Source organism: Lucilia cuprina, chromosome 4, assembly GCF_022045245.1.
Source record: "Lucilia cuprina isolate Lc7/37 chromosome 4, ASM2204524v1, whole genome shotgun sequence".
Classification (NCBI taxonomy): domain Eukaryota; kingdom Metazoa; phylum Arthropoda; class Insecta; order Diptera; family Calliphoridae; genus Lucilia; species Lucilia cuprina.
Genome location: NC_060952.1, coordinates 85,510,613 through 85,537,137, shown reverse-complemented (window position 1 = coordinate 85,537,137; position 26,525 = coordinate 85,510,613). Strand labels below are relative to the sequence as shown.

At 30.3% G+C, this 26,525-nt stretch overlaps 4 protein-coding genes across 6 annotated transcripts; 2 read left to right on the top strand and 2 right to left on the bottom strand.

The window, feature by feature from the left end:
* The first annotated feature begins 5,964 nt into the window (after positions 1-5,964).
* LOC111680267 (vacuolar protein sorting-associated protein 45) lies at positions 5,965-8,124 on the top strand. The gene is made up of 3 exons (XM_023441901.2): positions 5,965-6,141; positions 6,206-6,404; positions 6,466-8,124. The coding sequence occupies exons 1-3, from the start codon at positions 6,049-6,051 to the stop codon at positions 7,899-7,901; spliced, it is 1,728 nt and encodes a 575-aa protein (XP_023297669.2). The 5' UTR covers positions 5,965-6,048; the 3' UTR covers positions 7,902-8,124.
* Positions 8,125-9,423: 1,299 nt separating this feature from the next.
* On the top strand, positions 9,424-12,723 carry LOC111680278. Of its 2 annotated transcripts, XM_046948081.1 has the most exons (10): positions 9,424-9,584; positions 9,648-9,737; positions 9,787-9,879; positions 10,840-10,968; positions 11,028-11,108; positions 11,163-11,702; positions 11,763-11,950; positions 12,014-12,176; positions 12,240-12,332; positions 12,407-12,588. In XM_046948081.1, exons 1-10 carry the CDS (start codon positions 9,524-9,526, stop codon positions 12,448-12,450), a joined length of 1,482 nt encoding a protein of 493 aa, XP_046804037.1. In that variant the 5' UTR covers positions 9,424-9,523; the 3' UTR covers positions 12,451-12,588. The 2 variants fall into 2 exon arrangements, with proteins under 2 accessions (XP_046804037.1, XP_023297680.2); XM_023441912.2 differs by having other exon boundaries at positions 12,240-12,723.
* On the bottom strand, positions 12,724-26,457 carry LOC124419284. The gene is made up of 15 exons (XM_046947946.1): positions 25,906-26,457; positions 25,464-25,846; positions 24,668-25,204; positions 23,614-24,127; positions 22,024-22,287; positions 21,599-21,960; positions 20,438-21,534; positions 18,668-18,828; positions 18,290-18,609; positions 16,877-17,813; positions 15,993-16,146; positions 15,758-15,924; positions 14,979-15,119; positions 14,552-14,919; positions 12,724-14,224 (listed from the first exon to the last, which is right to left on the bottom strand). The coding sequence occupies exons 1-15, from the start codon at positions 26,065-26,067 to the stop codon at positions 13,036-13,038; spliced, it is 6,756 nt and encodes a 2,251-aa protein (XP_046803902.1). The 5' UTR covers positions 26,068-26,457; the 3' UTR covers positions 12,724-13,035.
* LOC111680286 (zinc finger protein 624-like) lies at positions 15,599-18,979 on the bottom strand. Of its 2 annotated transcripts, XM_023441921.2 has the most exons (7): positions 18,668-18,973; positions 18,290-18,609; positions 16,534-16,628; positions 16,438-16,470; positions 16,207-16,376; positions 15,993-16,146; positions 15,599-15,924 (listed from the first exon to the last, which is right to left on the bottom strand). In XM_023441921.2, the coding sequence occupies exons 1-7, from the start codon at positions 18,818-18,820 to the stop codon at positions 15,731-15,733; spliced, it is 1,119 nt and encodes a 372-aa protein (XP_023297689.2). In that variant the 5' UTR covers positions 18,821-18,973; the 3' UTR covers positions 15,599-15,730. The 2 variants fall into 2 exon arrangements, with proteins under 2 accessions (XP_023297689.2, XP_046804038.1); XM_046948082.1 differs by lacking the exons at positions 15,599-15,924; positions 15,993-16,146; positions 16,207-16,376; positions 16,438-16,470 and adding an exon at positions 17,242-17,909 and having other exon boundaries at positions 18,668-18,979.
* Positions 26,458-26,525: the final 68 nt, after the last annotated feature.

Sequence of the window (26,525 nt, the reverse complement as noted above, 5' to 3'; positions counted from 1 at the left end):
TAGAGCCAAAACAGTGATAATCTGTGATCACTATTATTTCTCGCCAAAAATGGGTTTATTGAGTGAAAACATAAAAGTCCATTTATCTTGGAAACTAGAAGATATAGAGCCAAAACAGTGATAATCTGTGATCACTATTATTTCTCGCCAAAAATGGGTTTATTGAGTGAAAACATAAAAGTCCATTTATCTTGGAAACTAGAAGAGATAAAGCCAAAACAGTGATAATCTGTGATCACTATTATTTCTCACCAAAAATGGATTTTTTGAAAAAATGGGTTTATTGAGAGAAAACATAAAAGTCCATTTATCTTGGAAACTAGAAGAGATAGAGCCAAAACAGTGATCTGTGATCACTATCAAAAATTTATTTTTTTGAGTGAAAACATAAAAGTCCATTTATCTTGGAAACTAGAAGAGATAGAGCCAAAACAGTGATAATCTGTGATCACTATTATTTCTCACCAAAAATGGATTTTTTGAGTGAAAACATAAAAGTCCATTTATCTTGGAAACTAGAAGAGATAGAGCCAAAACAGTGATAATCTGTGATCACTATTATTTCTCACCAAAAATGGGTTTTTTGAGAGAAAACATAAAAGTCCATTTATCTTGGAAACTAGAAGAGATAGAATCAAAACAGTGATAATCTGTGATCACTATTATTTCTCACCAAAAATGGATTTTTTGAGTGAAAACATAAAAGTCCATTTATCTTGGAAACTAGAAGAGATAGAGCCAAAACAGTGATAATCTGTGATCACTATTATTTCTCACCAAAAATGGATTTTTTTGAAAAAATGGGTTTATTGAGAGAAAACATAAAAGTCCATTTATCTTGTAAACTAGAAGAGATAGAGCCAAAACAGTGATAATCTGTGATCACTATTATTTCTCACCAAAAATGGATTTGTTGAGTGAAAACATAAAAGTCCATTTATCTTGGAAACTAGAAGAGATAGAGCCAAAACAGTGATAATCTGTCATCACTATTATTTCTCGCCAAAAATGGGTTTATTGAGTGAAAACATAAAAGTCCATTTATCTTGGAAACTAGAAGAGATAGAGCCAAAACAGTGATAATCTGTGATCACTATTATTTCTCACCAAAAATGGATTTTTTGAGTGAAAACATAAAAGTCCATTTATCTTGGAAACTAGAAGAGATAGAGCCAAAACAGTGATAATCTGTGATCACTATTATTTCCCACCAAAAATGGATTTTTTGAGGGAAAACATAAAAGCCCATTTATCTTGGAAACTAGAAGAGATAGAGCCAAAACAGTGATAATCTGTGATCACTATTATTTCTCACCAAAAATGGATTTTTTGAGTGAAAACATAAAAGTCCATTTATCTTGGAAACTAGAAGAGATAGAGCCGAAACAGTGATAATCTGTGATCACTATTATTTCTCACCAAAAATGGATTTTTTGAGTGAAAACATAAAAGTCCATTTATCTTGGAAACTAGAAGAGATAGAGCCAAAACAGTGATAATCTGTGATCACTATTATTTCTCGCCAAAAATGGGTTTATTGAGTGAAAACATAAAAGTCCATTTATTTTGGAAACTAGAAGAGATAGAGCCAAAACAGTGATAATCTGTGATCACTATTATTTCTCACCAAAAATGGGTTTTTTGAGAGAAAACATAAAAGTCCATTTATCTTGGAAACTAGAAGAGATAGAGTCAAAACAGTGATAATCTGTGATCACTATTATTTCTCGCCAAAAATGGATTTTTTGAGTGAAAACATAAAAGTCCATTTATCTTGGAAACTAGAAGAGATAGAGCCAAAACAGTGATAATCTGTGATCACTATTATTTCTCACCAAAAATGGATTTTTTGAGTGAAAACATAAAAGTCCATTTATCTTGGAAACTAGAAGAGATAGAGCCAAAACAGTGATAATCTGTGATCACTATTATTTCTCGCCAAAAATGGGTTTATTGAGTGAAAACATAAAAGTCCATTTATTTTGGAAACTAGAAGAGATAGAGCCAAAACAGTGATAATCTGTGATCATTATTATTTCTCGCCAAAAATGGATTTTTTGAGTGAAAACATAAAAGTCCATTTATCTTGGAAACTAGAAGAGATAGAGCCAAAACAGTGATAATCTGTGATCACTATTATTTCTCACCAAAAATGGATTTTTTGAGTGAAAACATAAAAGTCCATTTATTTTGGAAACTAGAAGAGATAGAGCCAAAACAGTGATAAGCTGTGATCACTATTATTTCTCGCCAAAAATTGGTTTTTTGAGAGAAAACATAAAAGTCCATTTATCTTGGAAACTAGAAGAGATAGAGTCAAAACAGTGATAATCTGTGATCACTATTATTTCTCGCCAAAAATGGATTTTTTGAGTGAAAACATAAAAGTCCATTTATCATGGAAACTAGAAGAGATAGAGCCAAAACAGTGATAATCTGTGATCACTATTATTTCTCACCAAAAATGGATTTTTTGAGTGAAAACATAAAAGTCCATTTATTTTGGAAACTAGAAGAGATAGAGCCAAAACAGTGATAATCTGTGATCACTATTATTTCTCACCAAAAATGGATTTTTTGAGTGAAAACATAAAAGTCCATTTATCATGGAAACTAGAAGAGATAGAGCCAAAACAGTGATAATCTGTGATCACTATTATTTCTCACCAAAAATGGATTTTTTGAGTGAAAACATAAAAGTCCATTTATCTTGGAAACTAGAAGAGATAGAGCCAAAACAGTGATAATCTGTGATCACTATTATTTCTCACCAAAAATGGATTTTTTGAGTGAAAACATAAAAGTCCATTTATCTTGGAAACTAGAAGAGATAGAGCCAAAACAGTGATAATCTGTGATCACTATTATTTCTCGCCAAAAATGGGTTTATTGAGTGAAAACATAAAAGTCCATTTATCTTGGAAACTAGAAGAGATAGAGCCAAAACAGAGATAATCTGTGATCACTATTATTTCTCACCAAAAATGGGTTTATTGAGTGAAAACATAAAAGTCCATTTATCTTGGAAACTAGAAGAGATAGAGCCAAAACAGAGATAATCTGTGATCACTATTATTTCTCACCAAAAATGGGTTTATTGAGTGAAAACATAAAAGTCCATTTATCTTGGAAACTAGAAGAGATAGAGTCAAAACAGTGATAATCTGTGATCACTATTATTTCTCACCAAAAATGGGTTTTTTGAGAGAAAACATAAAAGTCCATTTATCTTGGAAACTAGAAGAGATAGAGTCAAAACAGTGATAATCTGTGATCACTATTATTTCTCGCCAAAAAATGATTTTTTGAGTGAAAACATAAAAGTCCATTTATCTTGGAAACTAGAAGAGATAGAGCCAAAACAGTGATAATCTGTGATCACTATTAGTTCTCACCAAAAATGGATTTTTTGAGTGAAAACATAAAAGTCCATTTATCTTGGAAACTAGAAGAGATAGAGCCTAAACAGTGATAATCTGTGATCACTATTATTTCTCGCCAAAAATGGGTTTATTGAGTGAAAACATAAAAGTCCATTTATCTTGGAAACTAGAAGAGATAGAGTCAAAACAGTGATCTGTGATCACTATTATTTCTCACCAAAAATGGGTTTTTTGAGAGAAAACATAAAAGTCCATTTATCTTGGAAACTAGAAGAGATAGAGTCAAAACAGTGTTAATCTGTGATCACTATTATTTCTCACCAAAAATGGGTTTTTTGAGAGAAAACATAAAAGTCCATTTATCTTGGAAACTAGAAGAGATAGAGTCAAAACAGTGATAATCTATGATCACTATTATTTCTCGCCAAAAATGGATTTTTTGAGTGAAAACATAAAAGTCCATTTATCTTGGAAACTAGAAGAGATAGAGCCAAAACAGTGATAATCTGTGATCACTATTATTTCTCACCAAAAATGGATTTTTTGAGTGAAAACATAAAAGTCCATTTATCTTGTAAACTAGAAGAGATAGAGCCAAAACAGTGATAATCTGTGATCACTATTATTTCTCGCCAAAAATGGGTTTATTGAGTGAAAACATAAAAGTCCATTTATCTTGGAAACTAGAAGAGATAGAGCCAAAACAGTGATAATCTGTGATCACTATTATTTCTCGCCAAAAATGGGTTTATTGAGTTAAAACATAAATGTCAATTTATCTTGGAAACTAGAAGAAATAGAGCCATAACAATGGGTTTATTGAGTCAAAACATAAAAGTCCATTTATGTTGGAATTTAGAAGAGATAGATCCAAAACAGTGATAATCTGTGATCGCCACAAAAATGGATTTTTTTGAGTGAAAACATAAAAGTCCATTTATCTTGGAAACTAGAAGAGATAGAGCCAAAACAGTGATAATCTGTAATCACTATTATTTCTCACCAAAAATGGGTTTATTGAGTGAAAACATAAAAGTCCATTTATCTTGGAAACTAGAAAAGATAGAGCCAAAAACAGTTTCACACTATTATTTCTCGCCAAAAATGGGTTTATTGAGTGAAAACATAAAAGTCCATTTATCTTGGAAACTAAAAGAGATAGAGCCAAAACAGTGATAATCTGTGATCACTATTATTTCTCACCAAAAATGGATTTTTTGAGTGAAAACATAAAAGTCCATTTATCTTGGAAACTAGAAGAGATAGAGCCAAAACATTGATAATCTGTGATCACTATTATTTCCCACCAAAAATGGATTTTTTGATTGAAAACATAAAAGCCCATTTATCTTGGAAACTCAAAGAGATAGAGCCAAAACAGTGATAATCTGTGATCACTATTATATCTCGCCAAAAATGGGTTTATTGAGTTAAAACATAAAAGTCAATTTATCTTGGAAACTAGAAGAAATAGAGCCATAACAATGGGTTTATTGAGTCAAAACATAAAAGTCCATTTATGTTGGAATTTAGAAGAGATAGATCCAAAACAGTGATAATCTGTGATCGCCACAAAAATGGATTTTTTTGAGTGAAAACATAAAAGTCCATTTATCTTGGAAACTAGAAGAGATAGAGCCAAAACAGTGATAATCTGTGATCACTATTATTTCTCACCAAAAATGGATTTTTTGAGTGAAAACATAAAAGTCCATTTATCTTGGAAACTAGAAGAGATAGAGCCAAAACAGTGAAAATCTGTGATCACTATTATTTCTCACCAAAAATGGATTTTTTGAGAGAAAACATAAAAGTCCATTTATCTTGGAAACTAGAAGAGATAGAGCCAAAACAGTGATAATCTGTGATCACTATTATTTCTCACCAAAAATGGGTTTATTGAGTAAAAACGTAAAAGTCCATTTATCTTGGAAACTAGAAGAGATAGAGCCAAAACAGTGAAAATCTGTAATCTCTATATTTCTCACCAAAAATGGGTTTATTGAGTAAAAACATAAAAATCCATTTATCTTGGAAACTAGAAGAGATAGAGCCAAAACAGTAAAAATCTGTGATCACTATTATATCTCGCCAAAAATGGGTTTATTGAGTTAAAACATAAAAGTCAATTTATCTTGGAAACTAGAAGAAATAGAGCCATAACAATGGGTTTATTGAGTCAAAACATAAAAGTCCATTTATGTTGGAATTTAGAAGAGATAGATCCAAAACAGTGATAATCTGTGATCGCCACAAAAATGAATTTTTTGAGTGAAAACATAAAAGTCAACTAAACAACAAATCTTAATCCAATTGTTCTTTATGATATATTCAATAGCTCCCGAGATACAAAATAAATAGCAATAATTTGTCTAAATCACTGTGCATTCATATAAATATCATAACAAAGCAATGTATTTCTACTTAACATATTTTTAGGCTTAATTACTATTATAAAACCAGGTGGCCGTATTTGTAAATAAACTATCTGGCATTCCTTATTTTCTACTCTATTGATAAAATCATCTGGTTTTTGACATTTGCGTGTGAGTGTGTGTGCGTATGAAAAAAATATTTGCAGAAAACGAAAACAATACATAAATTTGTGAAAAAACGAAAATAAACATATTTTTATTAAAATCTTGACTAAAAATAATAAATAAAAATGAATTTAATTAACGGCATTAAATTGTATATAGAAAAAATGTGCTCAGAGTCGGGACCGGGCATGAAAACAATGTTACTGGATAAGGAAACAGTGAGTGCAGTAGAGAAAAATATAATTTGAAGATTATTTGAAATTTTCTTTTGGACATTTTTAGACAAGTATTATATCGATGGCATTTTCTCAGTCGGATATGCTGCAGCGAGAGGTTTATCTATTTGAACGTATAGATTCGGGACGGTCTAATGAGCGCATGAAATATTTAAAATGTATAGTTTTTATAAGGCCAACCAAGCAGAATGTACAATTATTGGCCCAAGAGCTAAGAAGTCCTAAATATGGTTCATATTTTTTGTGTAAGTAAGATTAAGTTGTATAATTGGGACAAATTATATTAAATATGTTTTTATTTTGCAGATTTCAGCAATATTATACCCCGCACCGATATTAAGTATTTGGCCGAGTGTGATGAAAGTGAATCGGTGCGTGAAGTTAAAGAACTATATGCCGACTATATGGGTGTTAATCCCAATTTGTTTTCACTTAACATTCCCACTTGCATGCAAAGACTTAATTGGCTGCCCGATGCATTAACACGTTCCGTACAGGGCATAGTCTCGGTATTACTGTCCCTTAAACTAAATCCTGTTATACGTTATAGGGCGGGTTCGACGGTTACACAAACTTTAGCCAAACAAGTGTATGAACAAATAACCAAAGAATCTACTCTATTCGATTTTCGTACTCATGAAAATGGAGCTGCTCCTCCATTGCTATTAATTTTAGATCGCCGTGATGACCCCGTGACACCTTTACTACACCAATGGACTTATCAGGCAATGGTTCATGAACTTCTAACCATACGCAATAATCGTGTGGACTTGTCGGAAAATCAAGCAGTACCCAAAGATTTTAAGGAATTGGTCTTATCGGGAGATCAAGATGAATTTTATGCCAAAAATATGTATGCCAATTTTGGTGAAATTGGTTCGACCATAAAAAATCTTATGGAAGAATTTCAGCGTAAGGCAAAAGATCAAAAAAAGGTGGAAAGTATTGCGGATATGAAAAATTTCATAGAAACTTATCCACAATTTAAGAAAATGTCTGGTACTGTGCAAAAACATTTATGCATAATGGGAGAATTGTCCACAATGACAACAAAAAGAAATCTTTTCGAAGTTTCAGAATTGGAACAGGAAATAGCCTGTAAAGCCGAACATTCCCAACAATTACAACGTATTAAGAAGCTAATAGCAGATGAACGCATTTCTTTGGAAGATGCTTTAAAACTAGTGGCTTTATATGCCTTGCGCTATGAGCGACATGCCAATTGTGATACCTCGAGTTTATTGCAGATTTTAAAAATGAGATCAGCACAAACACACATAATACCCAGTTTAATAGAATATGCAGGAACTCATATGCGTCAAGGAGAACTGTTTAATTTGGTGCGCATTACTGATGCCGTCAAATTGACACGTAATCTTATTAAAGGTCTTAAGGGAGTAGAGAATGTTTTTACCCAACATACACCTTTGCTAAAGGAAACTTTGGAAGATGTTTTCAAGGGTAGGGAACTAGATCCCACCTATCCTGCTATTAACTCAGAACTAGTACCATTCCGTCGTCCACCCCAAGAGGTGGTTGTATTTATTGTCGGTGGCACCACCTATGAGGAGGCCTTATCGGTGCATCAATTGAACAATATGGGTTATCGTGTTATATTGGGTGGTACGACCATACACAATTCTCAAAGTTTTATTACTGAAGTTTTGGCTGCTACCGATGGTATGCAATTTAAACATACCAAATCTATGTTAAAACACTATGCTTCAACTGAAAATTATTAAGTTCTCTAGGCAGTCGTATCGTCTATAACTATTTATGAATGATTTTTTATATATATATTATACCATGTAGGTATAGTTTCATATTATAAATGTATACTTTTGTGTATTTATGTTATTATATTAAAACTATTAATATCCTTAAAACTATTATTAAACAATTATTTATAATCCCCAAGCAAAAGTTAATAAAAACACTATAAAATGAAACTATTAAATTCCTCAATCAAGTTTCTAATTTAATTTCTTTAAAATCTCTTTTTTGGAAATCTTTGTTAGGAATTAGAAATTTGTCAGTGTATTTCTTATTGGAACATTAATACTTTTGGATTTTTATTAACTCCATTTCTTATTGGAAAGATTTTACTAGGAGTATGTTAACAGGATCCAGCGTTATGTTCAGTATTTAGTAACGCAAATATTTTTGTATATTTAACAAAGTATTTTACCAAAAATGGCGGCTTTAATATTTTATAAAAAATACACTTACCTTTAATTTATTTCATTTGCTAAAAACCGTCCTTTTTGCATTAATCACAATTATTTGTTATAAAAACAGACACCTTTTTTTATTATTAGTTTCACTAAATTAACTTAACTAATCCAAACCCAACACAAATTTTAAAACACTTTCTTCAACAATCAAAACTAAACGTGATTCTTCAGCGCGTCCTTTTTGTTTGTATGAGAGTGTTTTTACTGGCATTCATCTATGAATATTAACACAAAAACTTTGACTTTGCATTGTTTACAAAAATATAACGGTAAACGATGTTAGCATATGAAGAAATGCCTTATAGGTTTTGTATTGTGATTATGAATAAATAAATAAATGTAAAAAATCATTAATGAATTAATAATATTCACATAATTTACTATTCAATTAGTGTTAATTAAAAAGTTTTCTTTAGAAAAATGAAATTTTTTTTTTTTAAAACAGATTTTTACTCAAACATTTCTTTTATAAGAAGTTTTTTTGTAGAAAAATTTATATCAAACTAAAGTTCTAGTCTGGTAGACCGAAGTTGGTGGGTTCGATTCCCGCCTCTGACACTGGTTAAGGAGCGCACAACAGGCCCGATAAAGGCATAGGTGTATTTCTTCGGATTTGATGTATATATGTACATCCTCCTTTAAACTAACTAACAATAGAAAAGTTTTTTCTAAAGAATGCTTAAAACAAAAAAAAATTATTAACAAAGTTTTCTATAGAATAGTTTCTTTAAAAAAAAATTCTATAAAAAATGTCATAATAGTTAGACAAATTTATTTTAATTTATATATTTCTTTAAATTTTGAATTCATGTTAATATTTTATTTATTTATTATTAATATTTTAATTAATATATTTCTCTAATTTTTTCATTTTAATCATTTGTCAAGTTTTAAATTTACTAATACGTATGTAACAGTAATACCTGCTCTATAACATCTGGTACACTCATCTTTCTTACATTCGCAAATAATTGATAGCACCAATATATGTTTTTAGATATGGCAGCACTATTATACAAGTTTTTTTGTTTACAAACCAAAGGACAATTAAAATTATTTTGTGAATGAATTTTATTTACAAGTCTATCACTATCTAGATTTTATTTCTAGCGAAAAACAAACTAAAAAATATGCCAAAAAGAAAACGTAGTATCGTTACCGAAAAACTCACGGAGGAATTTCTCATTAATGGTTTTTATTAATTAAACATAAAGAAAGTAAAAATTTTATAATTTTCCTTTTTTCAAACTCCAGATCTTCCTGTAAAAATTAAAACCCAGCTGTTATCTGATGATGAGGAATCTGATATGGATCATAGTGAAATAAAAATAGAACCATATGAAGGTAAAAATGAAATTTTAAGATTTGCAATAAATTTAATCTTTGACTTTAGTTTTAGAAATGAATGATGATAGCTTGCCTATAGAGGATCAAACTTTAAAGAAAAGTATTGGCGTTCAAACGGACGCTGTTTGCGAGACCAATGGTAAGTTATTTTACAATTGTAATTGTTAGTAATGTCAAAGAGAAAAGTATTTCATAATCGGAATGACACTATACATTAATGCAATGACGCTATACATACATATATTTGTATGTACATATATAAAATGAATACCTACCCAGCAGTTCGACAAAGAGTCAATGCATACGAAAAATACAGTAATTTCCACTAAAAGTTACCCACCTGGATGATCGTAATTCGTATGTTTTGGGTCATTCGTCACGAATGTACCCTTTGTAAGCGGGAGCGGAGGCAGTCGTCTCTTTACTGTCCTCAAGTATCCTAGAGATTATAATCTTAAAAGTTGTTTTTTTGTTGTACATGCGAAAGTAGTTATTTTACCCATCTTTTGGAGAAATGATTATTACTTTCTACTAATATGCCACCATCAGGTTGACTCAATTTTATATCATTCGGGTCAATAGTCACATTATTGTCCCATAGTATTCTGGAGAGTAGACACTTGAAATTTTCAAATTTTAGTTCCACCTGGCTGACTCCAATTCGTATGTTTTTGGTCTTTCGTCACAAATAAACTCTTTGTAATCGAGAATGAAGACAGTCGTCACTTTAGGGTCCCCGAGCGAGAGCGGAGGCAATCATCTCTTTACTGTCTCTTTTTGTAGAGTGTAGAGTGACGATTGACTTCCTCGTAGGACAAGTCCATGTTAAAATGGTCGGTCACCTGGGTAGTCAGGTGGCTAGGAGCCACCAGAAGTGGTAGGTTAAGTGGTCAGTTTGGGACTGTCCCATCGAACTGCTGGTTACATATTCCATTAATACTACGAAGAAGTTTTGAAGAAATACATACATATGTACACAGTCAAGTTATTTATGTTATATTGTTAACATTTTTGCAATGAACTTTTGTCTTTGATATCATGAAATTGTTTCATTTTATGCATAAATATTTAATTTTTATAAATGTTTCTAAATTTACAGTAAATGTCCAGAAAATTTTAAATACTTTAAAATCAAAACATTTGGAAAGCAGTAAACTAATGGTGGATAAGTTATTTCAATCGATTGGAAAAGTCGTAGAAGATACTCTAACATCCATTAAGAGAAAAGGTAAACAAGAAATTTTTCCTTCTAAAAAAGACAACATTTTGAGCTAATTTTACTTTTAGATGCAGAGCTAAACGATGATAATACTTTGGTAGGCCTATTAACATCTTGGGAGTTGAAACATCTTTTACAGTTTTTTCAAGGTAATAACTTAAAAAAAATTTTTAAAAAAAATTAACAAAATTTACAACTTTCAGAACAAAACATAACAATTAAGACACTTTCGTTAATGACTTCTAACGATTTAACTGAAATTACAAAACATATGAAAATAGGAGATAAAATTCTCTTCAAACATAAATTAGATAAATGGAGAAAGGATAGAAACTTACCCGCACTCGTGCAACCAAGTACGGGTGAAGTGCAAGATACACAATTTCAATATTTTGGCACTGAAGTGGAAAATCCCAAAGTTAATGTTTTGGATATTTTAAAACTACATAAAAGTGGTTGTAAAATTTTGAAATTTTACGAAAAATCTCAAAAAATATCTGAAGAACATCGTTCTTGTATAATGAATATAATTGTACAACATTTTGAATCAAAAGATCTGCATATGTCACTGCAAACTAGTTATCAATTGGAAAATCAAATACTACAAATTTTTCCCACAGAAAAATTAGAATACTATAGAACAGAACGTAGAGGAAAGATATATTCAAAGTTTTATAATAAGAAGAAATTGTTGAAATCTTTAAAAACCACCGATTCGATTACAACAAAAGAAGACACATTGGGTATTTAACTATACGTATGTAGAGGATAAATCAAAGATTGTATTAACATATTTATTTTAGTACCAGAATGTGATGCAGACATATATATCCATGCACTAAAGACCCAAGATTTTAAATCTCATGCGTATAGCTTTGCATGGTGTAGCTGTGTTAACTTTCGCTTAAATCAAATTAGAAACGAGTGTCACAATATTAAAGAGGCCTTAATATTGTGGCCTGAATACAAGGGACCAAGTGCATGTAAATTTGTAGGTTACTTTCTTGAGGTAATTTTTCATATTTTCGTAATATAAAACTGTTATTATTTTCAGATTGAATGTGATTTTAATGGATTATATCAAAATGTTTCTGCTAATGTGAATTGGAATGAAAAATTTCTAAAACTTGATAAATATTTGAAAAATTATAATAATACTAGGGAAAAATCTATTACTGATATGCTAACGACTATAGAGATACCTCAAACTCATGAAGGTATTTCGTTTAGAATATTTGTAAAATTCTTTAAATTCACCCTTTTCTTTTTGAATTTCACAGAAAAAGATCACCACCTAGTATACCTACAATTATTATGGTGTCTACACAGTAGTTTATATCAAACAAAGAAATGTGCTAGAAAAAATAAGAATGGTAAAATGGAATATAGTAAATTTACCATAAAAGATTCACAAGAATCATTTATTTACATAAACTCTACAATGCAGTCTTTGGAAGATCATTTGGCAGCTTTGGCAGCAAAAGACGATAACATTCAGCCATTTATTTTAGGTTTAGGTGATGTGAATACCTTAAAAATTGATCAATTTTTCATGTATTTAGATGACAAACTTATAAAATGTGATAGTTTTATGGAAGCTTTCGAAACATGTTTCAAATCTTATCACGTATTTAATGTTCACTATCCAATGGCATCTGAACCGTTTTGGATATTTGTAGAAAATTATTTTTATGGTATTTTTAAAAATGTTAAATCGTATACAAAAGTTTGTATACTTCTAGATCAGTTATCAAAAATATGAAATGTTAAAATTTTGAAACTTTTAATGAAATATTTTCTTTGTTATAATGACAAAAAAGTTTTATGAAGTGAATTATGCTTTTAGTTAACGAAAAGCTTTCATTATAGTAATGAAAAAAAGTTTTCTAAAATAAGTTACAAAAAAGATTCAAACAAGAACTTTACTATAGAAATAAGTTTTGCAAAAGTTGATTTCTAAAGAATATTATTTAGTTAAAGATTAAATTTAGTTTATATGTACATACTTACTAGTTTTAAATTTCTTTCTCTTATTTTAATAAATTAAACAAATGTAAATGTAAGTAACTTAAAAAACTAAACTAAATTATTTGTATTCATTTCCACAACACTATCCATATGACCCAACTTTACACGATGAGCTTTTAGTGTATTACTTTGCGTAAACGTACTGCCGCAAACATTACAACAATATGGCCTCTCACCCGTGTGTATACGAAAATGTATACTTAAATCTTTGGAATATTTAAAGCTACGTTCACATTGTGTACACTTATAGGGTCGTATATCGGTATGTGAACGCATGTGTGTGGTCATTTTACTGGAAACACGAAAAGTTTTACCGCATATCTTACAGGCAAATGGTTTTTCACCCGTATGTATGCGTCGATGGCAGGTTAATTCCGAGATGCGAGGATAGGCACGTTCGCAGAGATCACACTTAAAGGGTCGTTCGCCTGTATGACGTCGCATATGTACTATGAGATGAGTTTTACTGGAAAATGAGCTGCCACAAATGGAGCACAAAGAACGTACCTCATATCTTTTCGGTTTATTTGGTTTGGCAGGCGATTCTTCGACACTCTCCTTTAGCTCTTCTGTTGACTTTTCTGCATTTGTTTCCGTCATCTCATTCTCTTGACTGTGTTTATTTTTTATATGTATATTAAGATGTTTCTTTTTCGTATAATTCCTAGGACATTTGTCACACTGAAAGATTCTCTCTTGTGTCGAGGGTTTACGTATGAGCGGCACTGTATCGGGACCGTGAAAGGTACGCATGTGTGTATACATATTGCAGGAACGGGAAAATTTTCGAAAACACAATGGACAAGTACATTTTTGTTCTTCTGGTATGTGACTAGTGCGTTGATGTCGTGCTAGAGCTTTGGAATTACTAAATATTTTATTACACTGATTACAGGGTACAGCCACATCATCATCTTCGTTAGTTTCTTCAGATTTTCGTAATTTTTTTGTAATTTTCTTTTTATCATCTTTTTTACTATTTGAGCTGTTGGATTTTTGCACTTTTTGCCAATCCATATCATCTGTTAGGTCGTCTCGATAATCTTCGTCTTCAGAGTCACTGTTTTTATTGCAGGCGCCATCATCATCAAGATTCTCTTCATCGACAAGAAATGAATCTGTTAAAGGTTTTGTTTTATTATCAGCCCTTGTATCTACATTTAATATATCTTCATTAGCTTGATGTTCTGAAGCATTAATGTCAGTTTTTGCTTCATTTGTTTCTTTTAAAGTTATCCTGTAATCAAAAAGGTTTATATTTTTATAATAAAGTATAATATTTAGTGCTAAACTCCATTCTAGATGGATATATTAATAAACTATATCGTTTTCACTCTGTTCTATATAAATCGGTTAATTTTTACTACATTTTGTAGACAAATGAACCGGTTCCTCTATTCCAGATGGACCGATTACATTTTCACTCTATTCCAGAAAAAGGGGTTCATAGTTCAATGTTATTTTCTAAAAGAATCACTTGATTTTTCGCTATTCTAATTAATCTTTAACACTAATCTCTTTAAAATCAATTAATTCCGCTTAAATCAATATCATTCTTACTTACAATTCCAACGAATTATTTTCATCTTCATTGTCCTTTTTTTCACCCAATTCCTTAACATTATGATGATTAATCTGTGAAAAATCTTCCGGCTCCTCTAACTTTAATGCAATAGAACAAGGTTCGCCAGCTGTTGGCTCAGCTCCAGCCTCATCATGTTCCATTTTTATTTCCAAACAAGATTGTATATCCACCTGAGCCTCCTGCAGACAATCCAAATGATTATTTGTTTCCTCTCTTCCCATTAACATAGCCATTAAACGTTCATTCACTTCATGGGTTTGTTGTATGAATGCATGTGAGGCTTTTAGTTTGCGTGAACAGCTGTCACATATAAATTGTGGCAATTCCTTATAAGCTTCATCCATTATCTTGTAAATATAGGATATTATGAGAAATGTTTATATTGAGGTTTCCCTTTAAAACTTACATTTATATTGGATACCTCCCTTAAGAGTTCTCCATAGGATTTCTTTTGCAGACCACCAATACATTTGGTTAGGAGCTTAAGACCTTTATTGGCATTGTAACACGCACGACATTGTTGTTTGTCCAATTTCTGCATGTTAATTTATTTGTTTTATTTATGTTTTCTATATAAAAACAAAATTTGAAATTTTTCTTCATAAATTTGTTTATTTTTATGTGATTTTGTTGCAGAATCCTGCGACGATACGGCTTAAAGCTTAGCCGCCGAAGAAAATTCAAAACCATCGCCGTTGTTAGTGTTTATTTCGGCGCAGGGCTCTGTTATATACAAATTGAAATATATTTTCAAATATATATTTACATTTAGGAAGCACTAAGTTATTACATATTACATCATGTTTACATTATTTCAAAGCTTTTTGTTTATTAGGTTATTAAGTTAAGAAAATGTACATTAATCTTCATAGGTTTTAATCAATGTTTATTGGGTAGAATCTTAAAAAAAACCAGAGTTCATAAATATACAAAATTTACGTTGACATAAAACAATAATGCCAATTGTCTTTTTTTTAGTGCTTTTAATAACTTAATTACAAAATATATGAAATTGCGAAATAAAAATAGTATATAATTTTTGTTTATTGTGAAGGAAATACAAAATATACTACTTCATAATTTAAAATAAATAAATTACAGCTACAACATTAAAAACTAGCCTTAAATGCAACCAAAAGAAAAATGCATTTTAAATAATTATATAATGATCTCATTTTGTGAAACATCTTGAGTATCACTCAATTTAGAAGCTGCTATTTCCTTGGCTACATTATCACTCTTATCCTTAGATATACATTTCTCTTTGAAATAACGATTTTTAACCAATTTTAAAGCATCCCTTAAATGACATTTAAATGATTTTTCGGTGCAATTTTCATCATAAGTTCCATCTGAAAAAGAAGATTATAAAAAAATATAAAAAAACTTTTCAAAAATAAACTAAAAAATTCATACTCACGAAATAAAACATTAACAAATTTGGTATAATTCAAAAGACGTTGTTTATTATGACTGCCATCAACATTGAATTCTACCAAAAGTTTGGGTGTCATTATATCGGATAGGCCCTTCTTAAGGCCACGTTGACCAGCTATTGCTCTTATGGAAGCAATCTAAATTATAACTTTTAAATATATACAATTATTTAAAGATTTTTTTGCATTAATACTCACATAATCCTTTTCATTTTGTTCATTAATATTATCTTCTATTTCATTTAATTGTTCTATAGTACTTATCGGAAATATTTTTAAAAACCTAGGATTTTTATTTAATGACTTTTCTATAGCATCGGTATTTTCACTTAAAACATTTAGCACTAAAGTATTTTGATTCTTTATATCTGACAAAAAAAGGAAAAGAATTTTAGCATTAATTTTCAATTTTATAATATTAATAATTACCTCTCATTTGATGCTTCAGGATTTCATTGTTTTCTGAAAAGTTTGAATAGTTTAATATCAAATTGTATATTAAAAGTTTGTCAAATGATAACTTACGTGTTAATATATCCATTTTCCTATTAAGTAGTGCCAGCATTTGTGTTATATCATTTTGTACACCATTTGAAGAGTTTACTTTACTAATTTTAAAACTGTAATACAAAAAAAAAAAATTAAGAAATATTTAGGACAATTTAAAAATGTAATTAAAATTATAGAATCCGACTCGATTTTCATCTAGTGTATAGTCTAATACATAGTATCTATCTATAGTTCATCATCAATTGTTTAAATCCATTAATAATGAATAAAATTCTTTTAAATTTAAACAAATCTTTTAATTTTTAATTATAAATTTATTTAGAATTTTTACAACAAAACTTTTGCTCTAAACTATAACATCTGTAGATGTCGAAACACTTTCCAAATGACCCAATTTAATACGATGAGCCTTAAGGCTATTACTTTGGGTGAAAGTGTGGCCACAAACATTGCAACTATAGGGTCGTTCACCAGTATGTATACGAAAGTGTATATTTAAATCTTTGGAATATTTAAAACTGCGTTCACATTGTGTACATTTATAGGGTCGTATATCCGTATGTGAACGCATATGAGTGGTCATTTTGCTAGAAACACGAAAAGTTTTACCACAAATTTTACACTCAAATGGTTTTTCACCCGTGTGAATACGTCGATGATAGGTCAACTCTACTAGACGGGGAAAGGCACGTTCACAGAGATCACACTTAAATGGACGCTCACCCGTATGACGACGCATGTGTACCATTAGATGAGTTTTATTGGGAAATGAACTGCCACAAATGGAACACAAAGGTTTATGATTTATTTTTGGCATTATTTCCATGCTTTCCTCTTTCTCCTCTATTGCTTGGGTGTGTTTGGTTTTGACATGAACATCAAGATATTTCTTTTTTGTATAATTTTTTGGACATTTTTCACACTGAAACACCCTATCCTGTGTTAAGGGTTTCCGTACGAGAGGCACAGTATTGGAACCATGAAATGTACGCATATGTGTATACATACTGCAGGCTCTTGTGAATTTACTAAAACATATTGGACATGAACATTTTTGATCATCTGGTATGTGGGTGATGCGTAAATGCCTTGTTAAGGCTTTGGAATTAATAAATACTTTATCACATTTTTTACAGGCAACAGCCACATTATCCTCGTCACTTGTGTTTGTTTCAAGAGGAGGTTCTTCTTTATTTTTCTCTATTTCTTCTATTTGTGTTTCCATATTATTTGATTGCTTTTCTCTACAATCTTCTTTGTTGCTTTTACTTTTTTGATAAAGTAAATCTTTGTTTCTTTTTAAATTGTTTATAGTTGTATTATCAACTTTTTTAACAATTTTTTTAATATATTTGTCTGTTTTGGATTCGATCCTCCCTTTAACATTTGTTCTAGAATCAAAGGAGAAAAAGTTTCCAGCATTCAGCAAAATTGCAAAATTTCATTTGTATTTTTAAAAATACTATTTAAGGAGGGAATTAACCGACTTCTACCGAATCGATTCATAGGGAATTTGAATAAAATTGTGTAAAAATTACAAAAAGGACAAGACTACACATTAAAGTATAGAGCAGACTATAGAGTAAACTATAGACCCGATTTTTTGTATCACTAGAATAAGTAGGACTAGCTGTCGGGCACTAAGCAATAAACTAGCTTTGATCAAAGTATAGGTACCTATAGAAATTGAAACCTTTTTCTCTATGTACACTGATATTAAACTATCCCTCTTTGACCTATAATAATAAGTATAATAAAAACAATTACTTACAAGTCCACGCCATCATTGCCCTCTATCACAGCGCTTTCTAAACCAGCTGCACTTTCTTCATCATCTTTCAGTTCATCATGCCATTGTTGCTCAGCTTCAGGTTCAGGCAAACTATCCTCAAATTCCATTTTAACTTGCACCGGAGCCTCTTCTAAATACGTAAATTCCGTAGCGGAAGTATCTTTTTGATTACTCAGCATTGCTATTAAACGTTCATTAACCTCATGAGTTTGTTGTATAAATGCCTGAGCAGCTTTCAATTTGCGTTGGCAGGCTTCGCATATAAATTGTGGCAATTCATTGTAAAAATCCTCCATTATCTAAACAAAAACAATGTTAGCCACAAATAAGTTTTCTGTTTTAAATCGAATTACTTACATTTATATTGGAAATATCAGCCAGCAGTTCGGCATAGGATATTTGTTGGCTACCACCACCACATTTGGTCAGATCTGTTAAAGGTTTTAAGCCTTTGGTGGCATTGTAACAAGTACGACATTGTTGCTTTTGTAATTTTTCGCTGGTATTCATTTTGTTTGCTGTTCTTTTAAATGTATTAACAATTACAAAGTAAAACAATTATTTAATATTTATTTTAGAAATCTTTTTTGTTTATTTTCTTTTTTTGAAAATTTGTTGTTTTGTCTTTTATTTACTATTATATTTTGTTGTTTGGAAACGAATGAAGAGAATGCCAGTGAAGAGAACAAACCAAAAGATAGTGAGTTGTTTTTATTTTGTAGTGGTGAATTTCTACTAATGGTGAGAATGTAAAGAAAAATGTAATAGCTTATTTATGAAAACAAAAAATAAGACATTTTTCGGATTTTTACCTGAATTATTTTAAATTATTTTTATATTTAAGGTAAAATTATTGATTTATTAAATATTATTTTAATCATAATTAATTAATAATCTCTAATTAAATAATTAAAATTATTTAGTTGATTATAATGCTATAGTAATCAAAATTTGACAGTTTTGAACTGTGTCTTAAGTATTGCAAAGAAAATAATTAAATTATTGAATTCGAGATGTAATCTGTGCTATGGGATAATTCTCGCTCCATTGCCATTATTTCTTAAGGACGATCAGGCTTGTGTTTGTTGCCAAGTTTTCGGTAGAATTACTCCTCATTCGCACCAATTGAGTGTTATGGTTCAATAAATCGACTTTCGAATAATCGAACAATCGACTTTTTGTCGAAAAGTCGAAGTATTTTCGAAAAGTATTTTGTTCCAAAAAATCGATAACTCGACTATCGTCTATGAAAAGAGTCGAAAAGTCGACTTTATAAATAAAAGTCGGAAAGTCGAAAAAATTCGAAAAGTCGGAAAAAGTCGAAAAAAATCGAAAAAAATCGGAAAAATCGGAAAAAGTCAAAAGAAGTCGAAAAATTTGGAAAAAGTCGAAAATAGTCGGAAAAACTAAAAAAATTGCAACAAATAGAAAAAATATAATTCGTTTATTAATAATAAAAATAATAATAATATAATGTTAAATGGCAACATTATAAATTTACGCTTCTGGCAACTTTATAAATTTTTAACTCTGGTCGGAAAAAGTCGGAAAGTCGAAAATAGTCGAAAAAAGTCAAAAGTCGAAAATAGTCGGAAAAAGTCAAAAAGTCGACTATTTATAAAATATTAAAAGTCGAAAAATCGACTTTTAATTAAATGAAAAAAGTAGAAAAGTCGACTTTTCATAAAATGCAAAAAGTCGACTTTTCATGAAATGCAAAAAGTCGAAAAGTCGACTTTTCATAATATGCAAAAAGTCGAAAAGTCGATTTTTCATTTCAACTATAGAACCCTATTGAGTGTATTACTCCGTATAACTGTTTCCAAGTTATGTGTTGTTGTAACTGTATGTTCTTCCCCGGGGAAAAAACTTCCGGTGGATACAGTTATTGCTATAACGGATTTTATAATTGAAAGTAATTAAGAAATTTTGAACTAGATATTATCGTGATGGGTTTTTGTTATAATAGATTAATTATTTAAATGTATTTTTATTTTACAAAATAAAAAAGAAATACTGATGTATAAATTGTAATAATTAATTTTAAATAATAAATTAGATTCTTTAATGAAAATATGAAAAATATTTTAAATATTACTGCAATATTATAAACTTAAAAATACACCTAAACTAGTGGCTCCTTATTAACCACCACCTCATCCATATGGCCCAGTTTTGAACGATGAGCCTTAAGGGTATTACTTTGAGTAAATGTACTGCCACAAACATTGCACTTATAGGGACGCTCTCCCGTATGTATACGAAAGTGAATATTTAAATCTTTGGAATATTTAAAACTTCGCTCACATTGTGTACACTTATAGGGTCGTATATCGGTATGAGAACGCATATGATTGCTCATTTTACTCCAGACACGAAAAGCCTTATCACAAATCTTACATTTAAACGGTTTTTCACCGGTATGTATACGCCTATGGCAAACGAGTTCTGACGGACGTGGATAGGCTCGATCACAGAGATCACATTTAAAGGGACGCTCACCTGTGTGACGTCGCATATGTACCACCAAATGAGTACGACTGGCAAATGAAGAACCGCATATGGAACATAAGGAACGTACTTCATATCTCTTTTTAGGTTTATCCTTTTTAACAGAATCTTCTTCAGCAGCTTGAGCAGTTTCCTCACCGTTTGACGGTTGTTTTTCTGATCCCTCTTCGTTATTGTTATGTTTTTCTTTTATATGTAAATTCAAATGACTTTTTTTAGTGTAATTTCTTTCACATTTATCACACTGAAATTGTCGTGCCTTGGTGGAAGGTTTACGTATTAGAGGAACTGAATCGGGACCATGAAATGTACGCATATGTTTATACATATTACAAGAACGTGAAAATCTACGGCCACACAGGGGACAGGTGCATTTTTGTTCTTCTGGTATGTGTGTATTGCGTTTGTGTCGAGCCAAAGCTTTGGAATTGTTAAATATTTTATTACATTCTTCACAGGGTACAGCAATATCATCATCAGGATTATAGGAGGTTTTTTTACATTTCGTTCGAGTTTTCTTTTTAACTTTTGTATTCTCAACATTAACTTTATCATCTTTCCAATCTGAATCTGAATTGTTAACACTTTTATCATCATTTGAAAAGTCACTACTATCTTTAGTAACTTTTTTGGTTCCAACCTGATCATTTCTTTTAACATTTTCATTATCAGATTCTGTTGAAAGTGGGCTTTTGTCATCCCTTAAAGTTACACTAATGATAAAACATAAATGTTTAAATTTTTTCCATTAAATTTTTAAAAGAAAACATAACTTACTCTTCTTTTAAAGTTTCCTCGTCCTTTTTTAAGCTTAAAACATCTTCATTGCTGTTATCTATGGCCATTTTATGATCCGGTTCCTCTACCTTTAATTCAACAAAGCACTCCGGTTCGAATTGTCCCAAATAGTCTATATCCTCTTCTTTTTCTGCTTTAATATTATCCGTAACTACTATATCTACCGGTGGCTCTTGCAAACACTTAAGCTGTTTATCCGTTTCCAATTGCTCGGCAATGGCTAGCAAACGTTCATTAACTTCCTGGGTTTGTTGTATAAAAGTATGGGCAGTTTTTAGTCTGCGTATACAAATTTCACATATTGAATGCGGCATTTGCTCTCTATACAAATCCTCCATTATCTATGGAAAAATGTTAAACAAAAAGTAATATTTTATCATAATAAATAAAACCAAAGAAATTACATTTATATTGGCCACTTCCTTTAATAGTTCAGCATAGGATTTTTGCTGTTGATCCTCGCCCGAACATTTAGTTAGATTTGTTAGTAGCCGTAAACCTTTGGTGGAATTATAACACGCTCGACATTGTTCTTTATTTAATTTTTCTATAAAATCCATTATTTTTTTAATTTTTAATAATACAAAAACTAAACAAATATTTATTTTCCTGTGGAAATTTTTGTTTACATATACTTTTGTTTGTTTATTTTTTGTTGTTGTTAGAAATTAGTGTTGTTATTTTCACGAAAAGTATCGGTTACTTACAAGTAAATGTAAGTCTTTAATCGAATACTCTATTTTAGATGAAATTATTGAAACACAATGGGGTGATAGTAAGGGGTTCTATAGTTGAAACGAAAAGTCGACTTTTCGACTTTTTGCATTTTATGAAAAGTCGACTTTTCGACTTTTTGCATTTAAAGTCGATTTTTCGACTTTTCGACTTTTTTCATTTAATTAAAAGTCGATTTTTCGACTTAGGGTTCTATAGTTGAAACTTAGGGTTCTATAGTTGAAACGAAAAGTCGACTTTTCGACTTTTTGCATTTTATGAAAAGTGGACATTTCGACTTTTTGCATTTTATGAAAAGTCGACTTTTCGACATTCGACTTTTTGCATTTAGTTAAAAGTCGATTTTTCGACTTTCGACTTTTTTCATTTAATTAAAAGTCGATTTTTCGACTTTTCGACTTTTTCCGACTATTTTCGACTTTTTCCGACTTTCCGACTTTTTTTCGACTTCTTTCGACTCTTTCCGACTTTTCGACTTTTATTTACAAAGTCGACTTTTTTCATAGACGATAGTCGAGTTATCGACTTTTTTTATAGACGATAGTCGAGTTATCGACTTTTTTGGAACAAAATAGTCGACTTCGACTTTTCGACTTATTTCGACAAAAAGTCGATTGTTGTAATTTAGGTCTGAGTTGGGGGACAGCTCTCCCAGCTTGTCGCTGGGTTTTCGACAGAATTACTTCTCACACCCGCACTAATTTAATGCACTACTTCGTATAACTGTATAACCCGTGCTCCCGTTTTGCCTCAGAGTGAGGTTATGTTTTTGACCGGTGGAGACCATAAAATACTCACGATATAACCTGGTGAAGGCCATTTAAACTCAAATATATACTGGTGGAGACCATTAAAACTCTAAAACTTATTTCTGGTGGAGACCAATAATATTTTATTAAAATTAAATTATTATAGTAGATTTTGTGGGGGAGGTGATTTAACGATAGACATTAAGATACATAAATTAATAGATAGATAAATAGATATTAATTTCAAATTATACCTTAAAAATATACACAAATCAATACCAATAAATAAAATACATTTCACTTTAAAAATTAATAATACATTTTTCATTACAAACTTTTTCTTTACAATTCTATTTTATTTAATAATACTACAACATTTCACTCGTCATTATGCATTAGCCTTTCATGTTTATACAAACGACAACGCCGCGTATAGCTACGATCACATTTATCGCATGCGAAGCGATTATCCTTCAGTCGTATTTGACGTTTTGGCTTTAAAATACTTACATCCGTTTGATGTAAATTACGCATATGCCTACGAAAATGATCAGATCGTCCAAATTTTTGTCCACACATATGACAAACGAACTTCTTCTCGTCCGGTACATGAGCATGACGTTGATGTCGCGAGAATTTTTGTGAATTATAAAATATTTTCCCACACTGATTACAGTGCATAGCTGTATTAATGTCCATAATTGTTTTAGGATTTTGATCTTTTTTAACAAGTTCACCTTTAGTACTAGGAGCATGTACATTTTGTAGGTGTCTTTTTAAGTGATAGGTTCGGGAGAATTTCATATTACAAATATGGCAAGGGAGCTTTTTATCCTCGGGAACATGATTGAAACGTTTATGGTGATTTAATTTCTTTACGGTAGCAAATATTTTATGGCATTCAGAGCAGGTTAACGTTTGGTGGGAGGGTTCATTTGTAGGAGATTTTAAGAGGTTTTTGTTTATGTAATCCATACTTTGTACTGTAGTTTCACTTATATATTCCATGTCATCAAAATTACTGCTATAATTAATAAAAAAAAGAAATATTAATTTGAGTTTTTTTAGCATGAGTTAAATTGTATCTTCGAAGAAGTCGGACCTAGTTTCTACCTATCTACCTATCTATCTACCTATCTATCTATCTATCTATCTATCTATCTATCTATCTATCTATCTATCTATCTATCTATCTATCTATCTATCTATCTATCTATCTAACTATCTATCTATCTATCTATCTATCTATCTATCTATCTATCTATCTATCTATCTATCAAACTTTTCGCATTTTCAAATATCATAAAATTTTTGAAACCTTTATTAAATTTCAACAGCATTTTAGAGATTTTAGCATTTTAAAAAATTTATTTACTTATCAAAAAATAATTCTTAAATTCACTTTTTTAATAAAATATAAAAGAAATAATAATATCACTAAAATGTAGTTAAACAATTAAATTAATACCATTCTGGCGAAGAACCTTTATAAGGATACAAAACGAAAAATAATTCAGAATTTCTTTTACCATAAAAAACATTTACTTATTACAACAAATATAATTATGAATCTCTATGCATTTTATGATTATGCTTATTTAAATGATATCGACCTAAGGCCTTAAAATTACATTTATTACAGGACAGTTTAAAACTTTGCTGTACCATCACATTTTTATCATGTTCGTCTAGCATATGCTTCTTGAATTCGTCGGACTCTTCAAACGTTTGACCACATTGCGAACACAGAAATATACATTCTGATGGCATGTGCATACGATAATTGTGATTACGTAATTGCTGAGAAGTTTTAAATTTACTCAAACATTTTTTACAGCAAAATTTCTTTTCTATTATAATATTCGCATTATTCTCTGCTGTATGTCTAGTCAGTATGTGGTATTTTAATTTAGAGGATTTTTTAAAAAACATATCACAATGAGGACAATGTCGTTGGTATACATGACGTTTTAATTTCAAGGCATTTGGTAATATTATTTTGCATTTATCACATTGAAATTCGTTGTTATTATTAACTTCTAGGCTTTGTGTTGTCTTACTTTCATTCTTAACTCTAGAATTTTCATTTTTATTGTTTGGACTAAAAAAAGAGAAGAAAAGTAACGGTTGTTAAATAAATTGTATTCGTTTGGTTTTATAACATAATGGTTAATGTTTAGTAAGTAACATAGGTACTACTTATACCAGACTGACAGACTTTAACACTATATTCTAATCTTCCGGAAGCAAACACAATTAGAGTTACAGTTAAGAAAGACAACAAAATCATTGCACCACTACTAACAAATGTATCTAAAACATATCCCAGTATCCTTTTTCGAATTTATTTTTCCACTTACCGATCATCAAAGTCATTGTCTATGGTATCAACTTTATCGGACTTAATAGCTTCTACCTTTTCCAAGAGACTATCTACAGATGCTGCAATATCGGTTTTTACAGCATCTTCTTTCCTTTCCAATGAATTATACTGAAATACCCCCACATTTACAGCTAACTCCACATCATTGTCTTTTTCCATTTTAATATCCAAAGGAATATCCAATTCGGGTATTTCTATGAAGTGCTCATTTTTTGTTTGTAATTGACCGGAAAGTGTTTTTAAATATTTATTAATCTTATGTGTTTGTTGTATAAAATCATAGGCAGATTTAAGTTTTTCACAGCACATTAAGCAAATAAATTGTGGCCAAAGGTCTGATTGAGTAACTGCTTCCGTAAACTGGAAATTTACAGAAAATTCATAAAACTTTCAAAAATTTTTGTATAGAAATAACTTACATCTATTTGACAAACTTCTGTTAATAATTCGGCATATGTTTTTGGTTCATTTTGGTTTGTCCAGGATTCAGGGAGTGATTTTAGTAATTGTAAATTATTTTTTGAATTATAACAAGTACGACACTGCTGTTGATATTCTTCTAGTGGATCTTGGGTAATCATTTTGTGCGAAAACTTATAAATAACTAGGATATTTTAATTGTTTTACTAAATTTTCATAGAATTTTTTACGATTTACAGTTTTTTTCGGTAAATAACACAAAACGTACAGTTTGTATACATACAATTGTTTACAAAATAGACAACAACAAATAATAAATAAATTTGACAGTTATTTGGAACAACAACAACTAATTGAAAAAACGGTTTATTTACAATTGGCAACACAACCAAAAACGACTGTCTTTAGAATTGTTGCTAAAATTTTTTTATTTTGTTACTTGTATCACGAGAGATTTCTTTATTATTTAAATTTAAATGAATCAAACGAAAACTGTTTGTTAATTTAATTAAAAAATCGTGTGTCGTTTATTGCTTTTCGTCAGCCGTTTCTATTGTTTACAAAATTCTTGCTGGCATTCACTGCAAATTAATATCTTTTACTTTACTTCAATATAAAA